Below are 15,809 nucleotides of genomic sequence, written 5' to 3' on the forward strand. Positions count from 1 at the left end.
TATCTGACCCAGTTCGAGGCCTGGACTCTCATCCCTGGCCCCATATGAGGCAATCTGAAAGCCCAGACAGAGCTGGACACTCGTCCCCATCCCTGTGAGATGTGACTGGGGACTGCCAGCAGGGCTGGACACTCGTCCCCATCCCTGTGTTCCTCAGCTAGGAACCCCCAATGGGGCTGTCCCCTTGTGACCCTTGTGGGGCTGGCCCCCATCTCTGTTCCTGTGTGACCCAAACAGGGATCCTCAGCAGAACTGGACCCTCATGCCCCTCCGTGTGTGACCCAGCTGGTGACCCCTGGCAGCACTGCACCCACATCTTTGTCCACATGCGGTGCAAGCAGGACCCCTGGGCAGGGCTGGACCTCATCCCCATCCTCACATCATGCAAGTGGGGACCCCGGCAAGGCCCCCTTGTGACCCATACAGGAACCCCAGTGGCTCTGGACCCTCAGCCCCATCCCGGTGTGGTGCAACCGGGGGACTCGTTGGGGGCCGTGCCGGAGCTCGGCGAGGACGGGAGCGGCGGAACCCAGACCCCCGCCCCTTCTCCCGTTGCCCGTCGTGGGGGGCCGAGCCCGGGGGGCGGTGCCGCCCCCAAACCTCCCCCTCCCCAGCCCCAGTCGGGGTACGGTGCTGGCGGGAGGCGGCCCCGCCACAGACACCGAGGGATCGCCGCCGTGTGCGGGGCTCGGAGCTGCGGCTGCCGGGGACATCGGGACCGCGCAGGGTAAGCGGGCGAAGGGAGGCGGCAGCGCAGCCCGCACCCGGGTGGTGCCGTCCAGCCTGGAGCGATGGAAGGGGGGAAGGGGGTGCCTGAGTTCCTTCTCCCCCCTGCACCCCCCGAATGGGGGAGAAGCAATCCAGGACCCCCTGGCTAGGGAGTGCAGGGGATGCGGGGTTCTCTGCGAGCAGGAGGCAATAGGGAGCAGCTGATTTGGGGAAGTCCCATCCCGGCTGGTAGCGGAGAGGTGTGGTGGGTCCCGGGGAAGCCCCCGGAGAATGCTCCTCGCCTCCTCCTGGGATCGTCCCCGCGTGTCTCTTCCCGAGGCTTGGTGGCAGAAGGGCACCCATGTGGTGCCAGCTACCTGCGGGGTGGGCAGCGGTGGCGCGGGGCTGTCACGGCGGTATCGGAATGGCTTTTGTCCCGCTGCCAGTCTAACATCGATACTGTCCGGGCGCTGGCAGGGGTGGAAGCTAAAGGCTTGGCCGAGGTGGGGTCCGGTCTGCCCCGGCTGCTCTGCCCAATGCTTTCCAGGTTTTGACTCCGACAGAGAAGTAACAGCCCAAGACGTGCCCACAGCTGGCGCTTGCATCCCAGTTGCCCTCTACTGTCTCGGGGAGCCCATATTCTCCTCCGCATCAGTGCGGGCAGCTGGCAAAGCCGTGCCATCCTCGGGCACCCGGGATTCAGGTTCCCAGCTCAGCCCAAGACACTGCCTGGCACTGAGAGCGCTGGGCAGGGGCAGGAGCAGCCATGAGGGACGTGCTGGAGTTCAGATCCTGGCAGAGCCTCATCCATCTCTCCTGGATATGCCTGTTCTCTGTGCCGGTAAGGGACAAGCTGAGCTGCCCCTGGGGCAGAGCGGTTGGCGCTACCGGGCTTTAGGAGTGGGCTTGGTCCTGTTTTCACTGCCTAGTCCTACCCATCTCAAGGATGCCACAGGCAGCCGCTCATCGGCGGGGGGCAGGCAGCTGGACTGGGGAGCTGCTGGGCACTACGGTGGGGTGGGCAGAATGGCAGCTGGCCGGAGGCTCTGAGCCAGCTCTGGGCTTGTAGCGCGGCGGGGCCAAAGTGCTGGAGCAGACGTTCGAGGAGTGGCTGCGGTACCGTGACGAGTGCCTGAGCAGGATGGCGAGCGAGCCCTACCCGGCAGGTACCCGGCCGTGCCCCAGCTCAGCTGTGGGGCACTCCGAGCGGTGACAGCAGGGGCTGCCGCTGGTTCTGATCCCTCCTCCAGGCACTGACCAGTGCCACCTCGTCTCACACGGGATGCCCAATACTGAGATCTCCCCGTGAGGGGCTGAGACTGGGGTGGGACACCAGGGTGATGCCAGCCCTCCCGGCGGCGCTGGGATGGTGGGAATGGAGGTGGTGATGCCAACAGCAGCTGACCATTGGCTTTTCCCCCTCTGCCCGCCCTGCGAAGGGCTCTTCTGTAACCGGACGTTCGACATGTACGCCTGCTGGCCCGACGGCAGCCCCGGCACCGCCGTCAACGTCTCCTGCCCCTTCTACCTGCCCTGGTTTGAGAAAGGTGCTGATGAGACTCTGCCACTCCGCAGCTGGGAACCAGAGCATGCGGGACTGGGGAGGGAGCGTGGGGGGCTGCCGTACGTCCCGCAGCCAGGGGAAGAGGGATCTGTGAGCAGAGCTGGGGGTTAGGAAACGCATGGGGCGTGGAGCAGAGCTGCCTCATCCCCTGCACAGGGCTGCGCTGGAGGGGGGTCTCTGAGGCTGAGCAGGGTCTGAGCCATGGCGCCAGACGAGGGGCTCGGTGGAGCCCGAGGTGAGCCTGGCACTGCTCCCTGTCCGCAGTGAGACACGGGCTGGTGAGCCGCCGCTGCGGCGCCGACGGGCAGTGGGTGACGGTGAACGGCAGCCAGCCCTGGCGGGACTACTCCCAGTGCGAGGAGGAGCTGCAGTCCACCATGCAGGAGGTGGGGGTGCCCTGGCCGCGGCGGCTGGGTAGGCATGGGCAGGGACACCCCAACCATGCAGTGGCTGCCGCTCGCCCGGGCTCAGCGGCGCGGTGCTCGCCCCGCAGGAAGGTGCCCGGCGGCTGCTGGTAAGCTTCAAGGTGCTGTACACCGCGGGCTACGCCCTGTCCCTCCTCGCCCTCTGCTCTGCTCTGCTCGTCCTCACCCTCTGCAGGTAGGAGAGACGGGGCGGGCACAGTCCTGCCCCTGGTCCCTCCCAGCCAGGGGTGCCCCTGGCACCTGCCCTGCTCCCCTGGCACCCTGGCTCTTGGCAGGAGGCTACGCTGCACCAGGAACTACATCCACGCCAACCTGTTTGCCTCCTTCGGGCTGCGAGCAGCCTCGGTGCTGGTGAAGGATGCGCTGCTGGAGAGGCGCTGGGGCATGGAGGTGCTGCAGGTGGCGGACTGGGAGGCTCTGCTGAGCCACCAGGCAAGTGCTGCTCTGGGCAGCTGGGCTGGGCATCCTGGGCAGGGGCGTGCAGCTGGCTGCTGGTGCCCATGCAGCCTCAGGCACCTGGTGGGTGAGCCCTTGAGGTGCCTGGTTGATGAGGCTTTAGGGTGCCTATGCTCTAGGCAAGCTGGGGTGCCCATGGCCCCACTGGTGAGCTCTTAGACGCCCTGTGCATGCAGTGTCTGAGCTCTTGGGGCGCCCATGCTGCACATACACCTGATGGATAGTGCATGGAGGTTTTGGAGTGCTTATGCTGCCCATGTGCATTCTAGGCAGGCTCTCAGGGTTGCTGCACCCTCAAGGGTGCGATCTTTGGGTCCTTGTACACCCAAAGGAAAAGCTCTCGGGGTGCTCAAGCACCCAATGGGAAAGCCTTTGGGGTGCCTCTGCTGCCCACACTCCTGATGGATGAGCTCTTGGGGTGCCTCTGCTGCCCACACTCCTGATGGATGAGCTCTCGGAGTGCTTCTGCTGCCCATACACACTCTAGGCAAACTTTCGGGGTGCCTGTGCACCCAGCGGGCAAGCTCTTGGAGTGCCCATAGCCTCTTTAGGTGAGCTCTAGAGGTGCCCAGGCCCCACGGTGGTCTCCCCTGGCAGGCGGCGCTGGGCTGCCGGGCAGCGCAGGTACTGATGCAGTACTGCATCCTGGCCAACCACTACTGGTTCCTGGTGGAAGCTCTCTACCTCCACAAGCTGCTCATCGGCGCTGTCTTCTCCGAGAAGAATCACTACAGGCTCTACCTCTACCTGGGCTGGGGTAGGGGCCGCCCGGGCGAGCGGCGGGGCTGGGGGCAGCGGCCAGTGGCGATGAGCGCCGGGGCCCAAACTGGCCCTGGGAGGGTGCGGGCTGGGGGCTCTGCCGACCCTTGGCGTCCCGGTGGTGTCCCCAGGGCTGGCTGCCGAGCTCAGGTGGGTGCTTGGTTTTACAGGCTGTGCTGTGTGACTTGCAGGGACCCCTGTGGCTTTCGTGGTGCCCTGGGTGGCCGCCAAGTACCTGAAGGAGAACGCGGAGTGAGTGGGGAGGGATGAGGGGTCCCAGCTGGGTGCTCAGCCCCAGGCTGAGGGGTGGGATGGAGCCTGCTGCGGTGCTGGCAGGCTCTGGTCCTCACCCTGCGCTTGGCATGCTGTGGTGACACCGCCCCCCCGTGCCCCCGGGCAGGTGCTGGGCGCTGAACGAGAACATGGCTTACTGGTGGATCATCCGCATCCCGATCCTGCTCGCCTCCCTGGTAGGAGCACGGCCAGCCCCGCACCTGCTGGGACAACAGCGGCTCAGACCCCGGCTCCTGGCCCCGGGGTGGGGGGCAGCGACCCCCGGTTAGCTCCCGGTAGAGCCTGGGAGACAGGGGCTGGCCCCAAGGCATCGTCTTGCAGGTTCTGGGGGCCCATGCAGGGGAAGGCTATGCTGAGCCTCAGAGAAGGGGGTTGGAGGTGGCTCCTGACGCTTCCTAGCTGGGGGTTTGGCGGGAGGGGTGAAAAGGCAGCTCTGGGGAGCCAGCAGTGTTGGCAGTACAGGGGGTTTCATCTCCCACAGCCCCCACGGGTGCCTGTCATGGGCAGGGGCACGGCTGTGAGGGGTGGGGGTGCCGGTCTGTGTGTGCCCCTGCACTGCCCCCCCCTCCCAGATCAACCTGCTGATCTTCGTGAGGATCCTCAAGGTGATCCTGGCCAAGCTCCGTGCCAACCAGAAGGGCTATGCTGACTACAAGCTGCGGTGAGTCAGGGGGAAGGGGCAGCCAGTGCTGGGTCCTCCCTGCTCCCGGCACTAGGCACCACCTCCATGCCCACCTCACCACGAAATGAACCCTCTGAGGTGAACCAGGATGGTTCACCTGTGCCCCAGCCCCTCAGCACTTGCTGCCAGAGGGCTCTCTCCTTATCCTCTTCCAGGCTGGCCAAAGCCACCCTCACTCTGATCCCCCTCTTTGGCATCCACGAGGTCGTCTTCATCTTTGCCACCGACGAGCAGACCACAGGCGTCCTGCGCTACATCAAGGTCTTCTTCACCCTCTCCCTCAACTCCTTCCAGGTGAGGTGGCAGCATGCCATGTCCTCACCCTTCCCTGGGCACACCACGGAGCAAGAGCTGGGCGAGGAGTCCCTCTTCCAGCTTGCTCTTCCCTGAGCCCAGACACAGGCTGGGGTGCCAAGGAGGGGGACACAAACTCTGCCAGCCCTGGTGCTGAGGAGGCATGACGGTGCCTCCCATGCTCTGGGGCAGCATTGACACGGGGTCTCAGCCCCCACAGCACCCAGAAGTGGCCAGGGGTCACTGAGATCATTCCAGCCACGAGAGAAAGGGTGCTGGGGGGGGGGGCTGACTCCTCTGCTGCCCCTCTAGGGCTTCCTGGTGGCCGTGCTCTACTGCTTCGCCAACAAGGAGGTGGGTACCTGCTGAGCTCCTCCTCCCTGCTGCTGGGGCTTGCCTCTGCTCTGCCCGGTGGCTTTGCCACCTCCTCACCCCCCTGCCCCGTTGCCTGCTCGGTCTATGGGGAGGGCACAGCCAAGAAGAGCCCAGTGTCCTTCCCCCCATGGCAGGTGAAGTCAGAGATGAAGAAGAAGTGGCAGCTCTGGAGGCTCGACCACCCAGCGCTCTGCTGCAGCCAGTGATGCAGCACCCAGCCGCAGGGAGCCCGCAGACAGGGATGCTGCCCATGGTGGCCCAGCTGAAGGGCAGTAGCCCACGGGAAGCTGTGCTGCAGCAGCACCCACTTGGGGCAGCTGGCCTGGGACTCAGTTGTGCCACTTTGGGAGCCTCAGAGCTGCTGGAGGGGATGTGCCCTGCTGTGGGGGTGGTAGGCACCCCCTGCTCTCACCAGACTTCGCTGCACCCTCGAAGGAGCCTACCCTCACCTGGCCTGCAGGAGATGCACCTGCTGCTGTCTGCCACTGCCTGAATACCATCAGCTACCTCTGCTGGCATCCACCAGACCAACAAACACTTTCTGCTGCACCCTGGGCCGTGTCAGCCCTGCTCCAGTCAAGGGCATCCTCTCCACACACTCAAGGACCACCACACCAACACCCTGAGTCTTCCCAGAGTCACTCTGGAAGGCTCCTCCCCATACCAAGGTGCTGCTGCTGCACCTTCTCCCCAACCTCATCCTGCTGTGGAACAAGGCACAACCCCTGGGTCACAGCAACCCCAAGAATGCCCCAGGCTTGGGGCAGAGGGGCTGGACACTGCCCAGTAAACACCTGGGAGTGCTGGACATCAGATGGCTGGGCAGGGATTGTGCCCCTGGACTGGGCACTGGGGAGGCCTCACCTTGAATCCTGGTCTCAGTTCTGGGCCCTCATTCCCAGAAGGAGCAGGGCCAGAGAAGGGAAACAGAGCTGGGGAGGAGCAGCTGAGGGAGCTGGGGGTGTTGAGGCTGGAGGAGCCTGAGGAGAGACCTCATTGTGCTCTATGGCTCCCTGAGAGGAGGCTGCAGCCAGGTGGAGGTTGGGCTCTGCTCCCATGGAACAAGTGACAGGACAAGAGGACATAGCCTTGAAGTCGCTCCAGGGCAGGTTCAGGTTGGACATGAGAAGAAACTTCTTCACTGGAAGGGCTCTCAAGCCCTGCCCCAGGCTGCCCAGGGAGGTGGTTGAATGCCCATCCCTGGAGGTGTTTCCAAGGGGCAGAGATGTGGTGCTGAGTGCCATGGCTCAGCCCCAGCCTGGGCACAGTTAGAGACGGGTTGGACTGGAGGAGCTGATAGAACTTTGTCAGCCAGCACCACTCTGTGCCCAACAGCCACCTCCCTCCTCGCTCTCTCCAGCTGCATAGTGCCAGGGTTCCTCCTCTCCCAAGGTCCTCCTGCAGCAGATGCCCTCAAGCCCCCTTCACAGCGAGCAGGGCACAGCCTGCACAGATGGCACCTCCCTCACAGCAGACACTGCTGCACTCACCCTGCTTCCTAAGGGCTGCCAACTGCTGCTCCTCTGGTGGCAGGGGACAGGCGCTGTGAAGGACTCAGCTGGTCCTCAGAGGGCATCAGCTGGCTGCAGAGCTGAGCCTGACCTGTGCCTCGGCAGTGAAGGCCCTGGCAGGGACCACAGATGGCTCCAGAAGAGTTGTGCTGGCCACAGGCTGGGTGTTCATAGGCCCAGCTGCAGCTCCTGGCCAAGCAGCCTGGTGCCCCCTCACAGCACCCACACCTCTGCAGCCCAGCCCAGCCGGTGGGGCCTGCTGCTGGCTCCCAGGGCTGCTCCTGGTGCTCTCTATGAGCCCGGAGCAGCAGATGCCACCGCTCCCCAGGCCCTCACTCTTCCCTTCTGCAGCAGCACCCACTGCCCAGGCTGCTGTTCCCAACAGTACACCGTCTGGCCAAAAAAGAGGCCACTGCAGGAGGCAGGCAGCCTCTCCAGCTCTCTGCGGCACACAGACAGGGGGGGGTTCTCCACCCCCAGCCCCTTTGCCTAAAGGCTGAGGGAACCTCATGCAGGAGGATTACCTTGAGCACAGAAAGAGTTGCCCAGCTTGGTGACGGAGGTCCCATTCCTAGAGACATTCAAGGTCAGAGGGGATGTGGCCCTGGGCAGCCTGCCCCAGTTGGAGGTGTCCCTGCTGCCTGCAGGGGCTTGAACACGATGCCCTTGGAGGGTCCCTTCCTACCCAGCGCAGTCTGTGCAGGAGGCTGAAGCAGGCTCAGCTGGGGTGGGGGCTGGGGAGCTGCAGAGCAGTCGTGGCAGCTTCTCTGCACCTGAAGCCTTTCCAGGTGTAAATAAAATTTATTTTTCAGCAGATCTCTTGACTCCTGTCTGCTGCAAGGCAGGGAAGCAGCTCCTGGGCACGCAGAGGCCCGCACTGGAGCACCCCACTCCACAGGGGTATTGCAGAGGCACCCAGAGCCCCCAGCCCCAGGCAGTGCCGTGTTCAGCTCCACAGGGCTATGGCAGAAGCTACCACCCAGTGAGACCTGAGTAGGAGACCTCAGGAGGCTCAACAAGTGTAGGGTCCTGCACACCAGGAAGGAACAACCTCCTGCAACAGTGCAGGCGAGAGGGGACCTGCTGGGAAGCAGCTCCATGGGGAAGGAATTGGGAGTGCTGCTGGACATGAGCCAGAAATGTGCCCTTACGGGCAAGGCCGCCAATGCTGTGTTGGGGGGCACGAAAGGTGTGGCCATCAGGGCAAGGAAGAGTCTCCTGCCCCTCTACTCTAGGGAGAACACATCTGGAGCCCTGGGCTCCCCCGTTCAGGAGAGATAAAGAACTGCTGGAGAGAGCTCAGGGCACACTGCAAAGCTGCTGAGGGGCCTGGAGCAGATCTGGGAGGAGCAAAGGCTGAGAGCCTGCAGAAGAGCAGCCCCAGAGGGCATCTGAGCAATGCTCAGCAAGAGCTAAAGGAGCTGTGGGGATCAAGAGGCTGGGGCCAGACTCTTGTAAGTGGAGCCCAGGGACAGGACAAGGGGTACAAAGTGGCAGCCAGGAGGTTCCTTCTGAGCAGGAAGAGAAAGTTGTTTGTTGTGAGGGTGCTGGAGGCCTGGAACAGGCTGCCCAGAGAGGCTGTGGAGCATCCTTGTGTGGAGAGCTTCCAAGGGCAGCTGAGCACTGTGCTGCTGGGCAAGCTGCTGTGGGTGCCCTGCTTTGGCAGGGCGTTGGGCTGGATGATCTCGAGGTTCCTTCTCACCCCACCCTGCGGGCACAAGTTAAGCTCAGAGCTGGGGCTTAGCTAGGAGTAAAGCAGTCACTAAGCCAAGCATACAGCTCAGCAAAGCCTAAACTCATTTCTGAGCTGCTGCAAAGACAACTTCTGTCACAGCTGGGACTGTCTGGAGGCAAACCTCTGCTCTGCAGCCCTGGCCACAGGAGTTTGTTGCCCCAGTTGGTGCTGCCAGTGTGTCAGTGCCAGGAGCAGCCAGGCAGGACTGGGAAGCTGCAGAGCAGGCAGGCTCAGAGCCCTCAGCCTGTGACCCCTGGCAGAGAAGCAGGGCAGCAGTGACTGTGGTCCTGCTGCTCCTGGAGCAGGGAGCTCCTGGATGGCTCCTCAGCCCCAGCTCCCCCCACAGACACCCACACAGCAGGGACAGGTTCTGGGCTTTATTGGATCATCCAAGGCAGCAGATCCTGTATTCTTGGGACAGGTTGCCTGGGGGGGCAGAGTCCCTGCTCTGCCCCCCTCCAGTAGTGATCACCACCTAGATTCCTTTGCTCCTCAGGACAGCAGGAGCCCCTCAGACCTCTCCCTGCCACCTCCTTGGGCTACTCCAGCAGCTTCAGAGCCTTTCTGTTTGGGCTCCTGCAGCACCTTTTCTGTGGCCTCTCCTTCTCACTGCTGCATCTTACCTAACCCTTTACCCAGTCCTCACCATCACAGCCTATTGATGGAGCCCCTTACCCCCCAAGCCCCTTCTTCCACCCTAGGACCCAGCAGAGCCACTCCAAGCCTCTCCTGTCAGCACAGCCCACCCAGCTCTGGTGACACTGCTGGGACAGGACCTTCTCTGCTCTCCCAGTGCTCCCAGGCCCTTCACTGGGGCCCCTGGGGTGGTTATTTTTGCTTATCTGGAACCTCCTTTCCCCACAGCTATCCTGCCTTAAATCCAGGTCTGGGCTTCCCAGGGCCCAGCAGCCCTGTGCTACTGTAGCCAGCACTACAGGATGAGATGATCTCTAAAGTCCCTCCAGCCCCAAGCAGCTCAAAGCTGAAGGCAGTGCCTTGGCACTCCTCACCACTCTTCCAGCAACAGGCAGGGAAGGACACAGCCCCAGATGCTCTTCCCAGCACAGCCTCAAGCTGGGAAGCTTTCATGGCTGCTGCTTTAGGAGGATGGGCTGCACCTCATCACAAGTGAGCTCTTCAGGGTGCAGCCTCCCCCACCCCTGTCCCCCTGCTGCAGAGCCAGAGCCGGATGCCCACAGGCTCCTGCCACCTTGGCCTGTCAAGGGTAAGGGTTAGGCAGGAGCAGGAAGCAGCACCCAGAGCAGGGCAGGTTCACAGCTGCCTCAGTGCCCCAGGGCTGTCCCCAGGAGGCAAAGGCACAGGCACAGCTCGGCAGATGTTCCCTTGCAGGGGCAGATCAGCTGCCAAGGCTGTGTGGTGCTGAGCAGCAGGGAGAGGGCAGAAGCTCCAAGGATGGAGCCAGAATGGTTTCTGTATTTTGGCATCTGCCCTCAAGGTCCAAAACTCAAAAGGAGCTTCTGCCTCTGCCCACAGGGACTGTCCCAGACCCAAGGCCACCACTCAGACCTCAGGTTTTGTTGGCTGTTGTTTCTTCCCCTTCCTCCACACAGAGCCCAGCAATGCACAGGAGCCACTGGGCACCATCTCACACCACCACAGCTGCTCCCAGCACCTTCCTGGCTGCTCCCCATCTGCAGGAGATGGAGCAGTCCTTCTGTGAACCCCTGAAGACAGCCTCACAAGAACACCTTGGCAGAACCATTTCCAAACACTAGAGACTGGAAGTCCAAGGCAGGCAGTGGGGAAGGTGTAAAGCTCTGTGGCACAGCTTCATTGGGGGTGTGACCTCTGCTGCCACCTGCCTCGCGAGACAGATCTGTCCCTCAGTTTCTGCCATGCCCACCCCAGGCTCAGGAGACCTCAGCTCTGATCTCTTTCATGCCAGACATCTGCCGGGCAACTGCTGTCAACACAGAGACCTTAGCACTGCCAAACCAAGTCAGACTCTGCTGTGAAGCATTCACCACCAAACCCAAAGTTCTCTGGGACTGCACAGCAGCCCCCAAGGAAGGCACTGGACTGGGATAGGCTGGCTGGAGGGAGAGGATTTGGGGTGGCAGAGCAGACATCCCAGTTAGGAGCTGGAGCTGCACAAGCCCTGCTGTGGCTCAGTCAGCCAAGCTCGACTCACTGCCCACTCAGCAGGCACCTGCCTGCCTTCCTGCCCCACACATGCTCTGAAGCTGTGCCAGGATTCATGCTCTGTGCCAATCCACACGGCATAGGAGGAGCCAGGGCAAGTGTGAGAAGCCTTGTGGAGGATGGGATGCAGAGAAGGCTAACGAATGGATTGCTGTGGTCAGCCCTGAAGGAGGGCTGCAGGAAGCTTAAGGCAGATCAAAGTTCCTCAGGCAGGTGCTCCCTGCGCCTCTCCTCCTCACCTAACCTTGTGTACCCACAGCAGTGCTGCTGGGTGCCCCAACAACAGCCAGGCCCAAGGACCTGTCCTTTGTCCTCCCAGGGGTGTTCTCCGACGGCCGCGAGCTCCTGGCCCAGGCGCGGCAGCTGCCGGGGCCCTCCCCGCAGCGCTGTGGTGCTGCCAGCTCGGCCTCGGCCTCCTCAGCTTCCGGGTGGAGCAGTCACCCGACGTCGGCAGCCTGCAGGGAGCACAGCCACCCCTCCGTGGGACACGGGCACCAGGGCTGCCGAGGGGCAAGCAGGCCAGAGGGCACACGAGCAGCAGCTGCTGCACCCTGCTGTGGGGGGTGCTGTGCCCCCTCCCTGTCCCGGCAGCTCCCACTCACCCTCCTGCTTGGCTATGGCTCCAGCCAGCTCTGCCCGGGGCCTTGGAGCTTCTGGAGGTTTTCAGTCACAGTCTGCAGAGCTTTTCCTGAGGGCAGACCAGAAGGCAAAAGCTGTCAGCAAGAGGCTAGCAAGCAGCAGAGAGCAGTCTGCATTTAGCCACTGCTCTGCTACCTTCAGCCCACCTCCTCCCCTGCCCCAGCACAGCAGTGCCCCCCCTCACTGCCTGCCTGCTGCTGCTGTCATCAGGAGGGCAGAGGCTTTGGGAACCAAATCACAAGCAACTGTGCTCAGGGAGCAGGAGATGCAGGCAGCTGCCCTCCCATGCCCCCTTCTCACAGCCTGGGCCTGGCAGCAGAGCCCCAGAAGTGCAGGGAGAGGCAGTGCACAAAACCACCAGCACCAGAGCCCAGAGCCCTCCCTGGCCGAGGGGGGACTGCTGGCTCCATAAACATGTCCCTGCCGCCCAGCCAGACCTCCCCAGCACCACAGCAGCCTCACATGCCAGCCCTGCCCACCTTACCCATCTCTCCCACACGCTGCTCCAGGACAGCTGACAGCTCAGGCAGGCTCAGAGTCTTCAGGGAAGGAGGCCACCCTGGCAGCACTGTGGGGACAGGAACCACACCGGGAATCAATCTGCATGCTCACAGGGATGCTGGGAAGCACCAACAGCCCAAGGGACTCTGCTCAGGGGTTCTGAGTCCCATAGGAAGAGAGCTGGGACTGACTGTGACAGCACACCCAGCAGCTTGCCCCCGGCCAGGCTGTCAGCCGTGGCTCTGGCTCAGCCCTGCTCACTGTGGCAGTGCAGCTGAGGCACTCCCAGGTGCAGCACGGGATGGGGAAGCCACAGCCACAGCCCTGCCCAGCACTTCCCACTGGGTGCTGCAGCTATGCAGCTGTGGCACAAACATCTGTCAGACCCCAACCTTCCCACAAGCTGCTGAGGAACTCCAAGAGCTTCAGAAGCTGCTTTCAGATTCAGTTTAAGGCTTTGGCTACTTCTGTTTCCACACCACCTCTCACTGCACCCTTGCAGCAGTGCCCAGCTCTAGGTTCTCCTGCTGCCCGCCCACCCACCCCGTGCCCACCTGCTGGGGCCTGTGAGCTCCCCCTCACCTGGAGGCTCCCCGGGCCGCCTGCTCTCGCCGGTGCCCAGCTGCAGCTCGCTGCCCAGCGCCCTGCTGCCAGTGGGCTCCTGAGTGAGGCGTGAGGACAGCTCTGCCTGACAGCACCTGCCAAACAAGAGCGAGGCCATCAGGGCTGGCACAGGCAGGGCACTCTGCTCTCCTGCCAGTACCTGCTGGCGTGCCGAGGGGCTGCACTCGAGGGCCCAGCATCACCAACCACTCCTGCCCAGGAGAGGAGGGCATGTCCCAGGCAAGGCTCAAGGCCTTCTATACTGTGCCCCATCTCTCCCTGTCCACAGAGTAGCTGCTGTGGTGAAGAGAAGTAGGGGGCAGGGTGAGCAGGACGAAGCCTAAGGCAGGGGCTGTGCCACACCACTGCCTGGCAGGCCTTCTGGAAGCCAGTGTGCTGCAGCTCCTCTGCCAGGAGGCAGGACAAACGCCCTGCAGCTGGCAGTGCTGCGGTGCCTACCTCCTGGCAGCCAGCTCCCCTGGCTGGGCAGCAGCTGCCATGCCCTGCTGGGCTAGGATCTGTAAGCAGCAAGGTTAAAGCCACTTGATGTGCCTGTTGCATCAGTGGGCAGAACAGGGCCCAGTGCAGCTGGAGCAGGACAACATCACCACAAAGGCAGAAGGTTGGAAGAGACTGAGCAGCCTGATTGGGCTCAAGGTTGCTGCTCAGTGCAAAGGGGTGAACTAGATGAGCTTCAAAGGCTCCTGCCAACCCAAACCAGGCCACAGTCTCACCAGATCTGGAGACAGAAGGCATAGGCAGAGATGGGAATGCCAGGGGAGGGAACACTAAGGAAGAGGCAGAAGGCCCAGTGTCAGGGGGCAGCTTTTCCTGCTGACTGTTGGGGCTGGAAGCAAAGAGCTCTTCACTAGGCAGGGCAGGACACTGCAAGTCCTTTGAGAAGGTCTGGAAGTCAGAACCCTTCCTGCACTCGTCCAGACACCAAACTGTACCCCAGGCACCAGGTGCCATACAAGCACAAAAACAGCTCCAAGGCTTCTGGTTGCCTCCAGCTGAAGCAGGAACTGCCAGCAGCTCTGCACATCAGTGAGTCCCACTCCCACAGCTGCCTGAGGCCTCACCTCTGCTCACCTGGCTGTAGCTTCCCACCAGAAGTTGTCAGCAGGATCCAAACCAGGTCCAGATGCCTGCTGAGCTCTCCTGCCTTACCCTGAAGTGCCAGTGTGATCCCTGGTCTCTGTGTGGCCCAGAGCCCACTTCCCAGCAGCCCCAGTGCCATTCACTGGGAATGACTTACTTGATCTGATCCAACAGGACTCCAGCATCCTTGGTGATGGCCTGGGCCTCTCTAAGCTGGCACTGGATGGCATTCCAGGTCTCATCCCGCTCCATCAAACAGCTCTCAGCCACTGCACGCAGCTTCTGCTCCTGGCACACCTGCCCCTTCATCACCTCCACCTCCTCACACCTCTGCAGCAGAGGAGAGGGGATGGTTAGGAGTACTGGGCACCACTGAGGGCATCGCAGCTCTGGCATGGCCTTGCAGTCTCTGCTGCTTCAGTGGCTTTGGCAGCCAGAGGGTTCCTGCAGAAGTGCACCCAGCTGCCTGGCAAAGGAAGCTGGCTAAGGCTGGCACCCTGACAGCTTCTGGCCACACCAAGGTAACAGCCCAGAGCTCACAGCTCCTCTTTCTTCTCCCTTTGCAAAGGCTCTCAGGAGGTCAGGACACCCCAAAGAGAGGCTGCTCAGGAAGGGCTGCACAAGTTCACCACAAAGGGACTCTGGGGAAGAGCTGCAGCTGGATGGCCAGCTCCCCTGGCACTGCCCTCACCTGGTGCAGCTGGATGGCCAGCTCCTGCATCTCTGCCTCCAGGCGGTCGGCGTAGGCCAGCTCCAGGGCATCGCTGGGCGGCCGGGCGCTGCTGTGCCACCGTGCAATGGCAGAAGTCATCTTCCTCTTTGGCCCAAACAGGCTGGTGGGAGAACAGCAAACCGTCAGGGATCAAGCTCTGTACCTCCTGTCCCTGGGCCCCAAGGGATGCCAGGAGGACCTCTGCAGTCTCCTGGGTCTCTCAAGGCACCTCAGAAGTCAGGAGGCTGCTGAAGCGCAGAGCCAGAGCAGCGCCGCAGGAGATGGGCAGATGGGAAAAGCACCCAGGGGACAAAGCTCCCAGCCCAGGCTGCGTGCAGGGTCTGGAAGGTGAGAAGAGGGCAGACACTCACGTGATGCCTATTTCCTTCAGGTCACTCTCTGTGAGGGTCAGGAAGATCCGGAGGTCAACATCCTGCTCCTCAAACACCTGCAGATACTTGAGGCACCCAATCTGCTCCAGCAGTGTCGCCAGGTCCTGCAGCCCGTCACAGACAGCAGCATTACCACTCCTGACACACAGTCCCACACTTGCTTGGGCTGGAAAGCCCACCAGGATCATCCAGTCCAACCAACAACCCAACACCACCATGGCCACCAAACCCTGGCCCCAACTGCTATAGCCACACCTTTCTGGAACACTTCCAGGCATGGGGACTCCACCACCTCCCTGGGCCAGTCTCTCACCACTCTGGCAGCAAAGAAATTTTTCCTCCTCTCCAACCTAACCCTCCCCTGCCACAATTTCAGGCCAGTTACTCTCCTTCTAACACCTGAGACTATGGAGCAGAGCCCTACCCCTGCTTGGCTGCATCCTCCTCTCAGGGAGCTGTAGAGAGCAATGAGCTCTGCCCTCAGCCTCCTCTTCTCCAGGCTGCACACCCCCAGCTCCCTCAGCTCTGTCATCCAGACTCTTCCCCAGTTCTGTTTCCTCACGTTGCTCTGTGTCTCTCAGGGCTCTGGCAGCAGCCCAGCTGGTACCTGCCCTCTGCCTGCTCACACCTCAGGACTGGGCTTCTCCTGCAGTTGTTGCCTCTTGCAGCAAATGCAGGGAGGCAGAGACAGCCAGAGACAAGGGTCTGGGAGCAAGCCCCCAGGCCTGGAGGCTCTAGAGCAAGCCTGAAAGAAGCAGCAGCACCCAAGAGGCCAGTTCCTGGCACGGCTGCTGGAGCATTTCAGCTCGGGCTGAGAGCTGGAATCCAAGGTGACCATTTCCCTCCTGTCTGAGAGGGCCCAGAAGGCAGCTTTGAGGAATCCCCCACGCCTGCT

General features: G+C 62.4%; 2 protein-coding genes across 13 annotated transcripts in view; one reads left to right on the forward strand and one right to left on the reverse strand.

The window, feature by feature from the left end:
- The window catches only part of ANKS3 (ankyrin repeat and sterile alpha motif domain containing 3), a 30,806-nt gene that overhangs the window by 4,794 nt on the left and 10,203 nt on the right, over positions 1-15,809 (reverse strand). For 4 of the 5 annotated variants that reach the window (XM_064153183.1, XM_064153180.1, XM_064153181.1 and 1 more), the window contains exons 11-17: positions 14,894-15,018; positions 14,502-14,643; positions 13,968-14,140; positions 12,689-12,804; positions 12,090-12,173; positions 11,569-11,654; positions 10,123-11,421 (exon numbers count right to left, since the gene is read on the reverse strand). In XM_064153183.1, the coding sequence (XP_064009253.1) occupies positions 11,581-11,654; positions 12,090-12,173; positions 12,689-12,804; positions 13,968-14,140; positions 14,502-14,643; positions 14,894-15,018 (714 nt within the window). In that variant the 3' untranslated portion in view covers positions 10,123-11,421; positions 11,569-11,580. Of the gene's footprint in view, positions 1-10,122; positions 11,422-11,568; positions 11,655-12,089; positions 12,174-12,688; positions 12,805-13,967; positions 14,141-14,501; positions 14,644-14,893; positions 15,019-15,809 lie in introns of those variants that run through there. The other variant, XM_064153184.1, reaches the window with a different exon arrangement.
- Positions 583-7,884, forward strand: LOC135180603 (glucagon receptor-like). 8 transcript variants are annotated; one of them, XM_064153179.1, is made up of 13 exons: positions 583-727; positions 1,256-1,549; positions 2,148-2,255; positions 2,537-2,658; positions 2,766-2,872; positions 2,973-3,129; positions 3,751-3,910; positions 4,104-4,164; positions 4,313-4,382; positions 4,779-4,867; positions 5,044-5,182; positions 5,495-5,536; positions 5,692-7,884. In XM_064153179.1, exons 2-13 carry the CDS (start codon positions 1,531-1,533, stop codon positions 5,761-5,763), a joined length of 1,146 nt encoding a protein of 381 aa, XP_064009249.1. In that variant the 5' UTR covers positions 583-727; positions 1,256-1,530; the 3' UTR covers positions 5,764-7,884. The 8 variants fall into 8 exon arrangements, 6 of the variants coding, with proteins under 6 accessions (XP_064009249.1, XP_064009246.1, XP_064009245.1 ...); XM_064153177.1 differs by lacking the exon at positions 583-727 and adding an exon at positions 1,778-1,874 and having other exon boundaries at positions 1,392-1,549; XR_010304506.1 differs by having other exon boundaries at positions 620-1,549; positions 5,403-5,536; positions 5,692-5,747.

This window comes from Pogoniulus pusillus, chromosome 13, assembly GCF_015220805.1.
Source record: "Pogoniulus pusillus isolate bPogPus1 chromosome 13, bPogPus1.pri, whole genome shotgun sequence".
NCBI lineage: Eukaryota > Metazoa > Chordata > Aves > Piciformes > Lybiidae > Pogoniulus > Pogoniulus pusillus.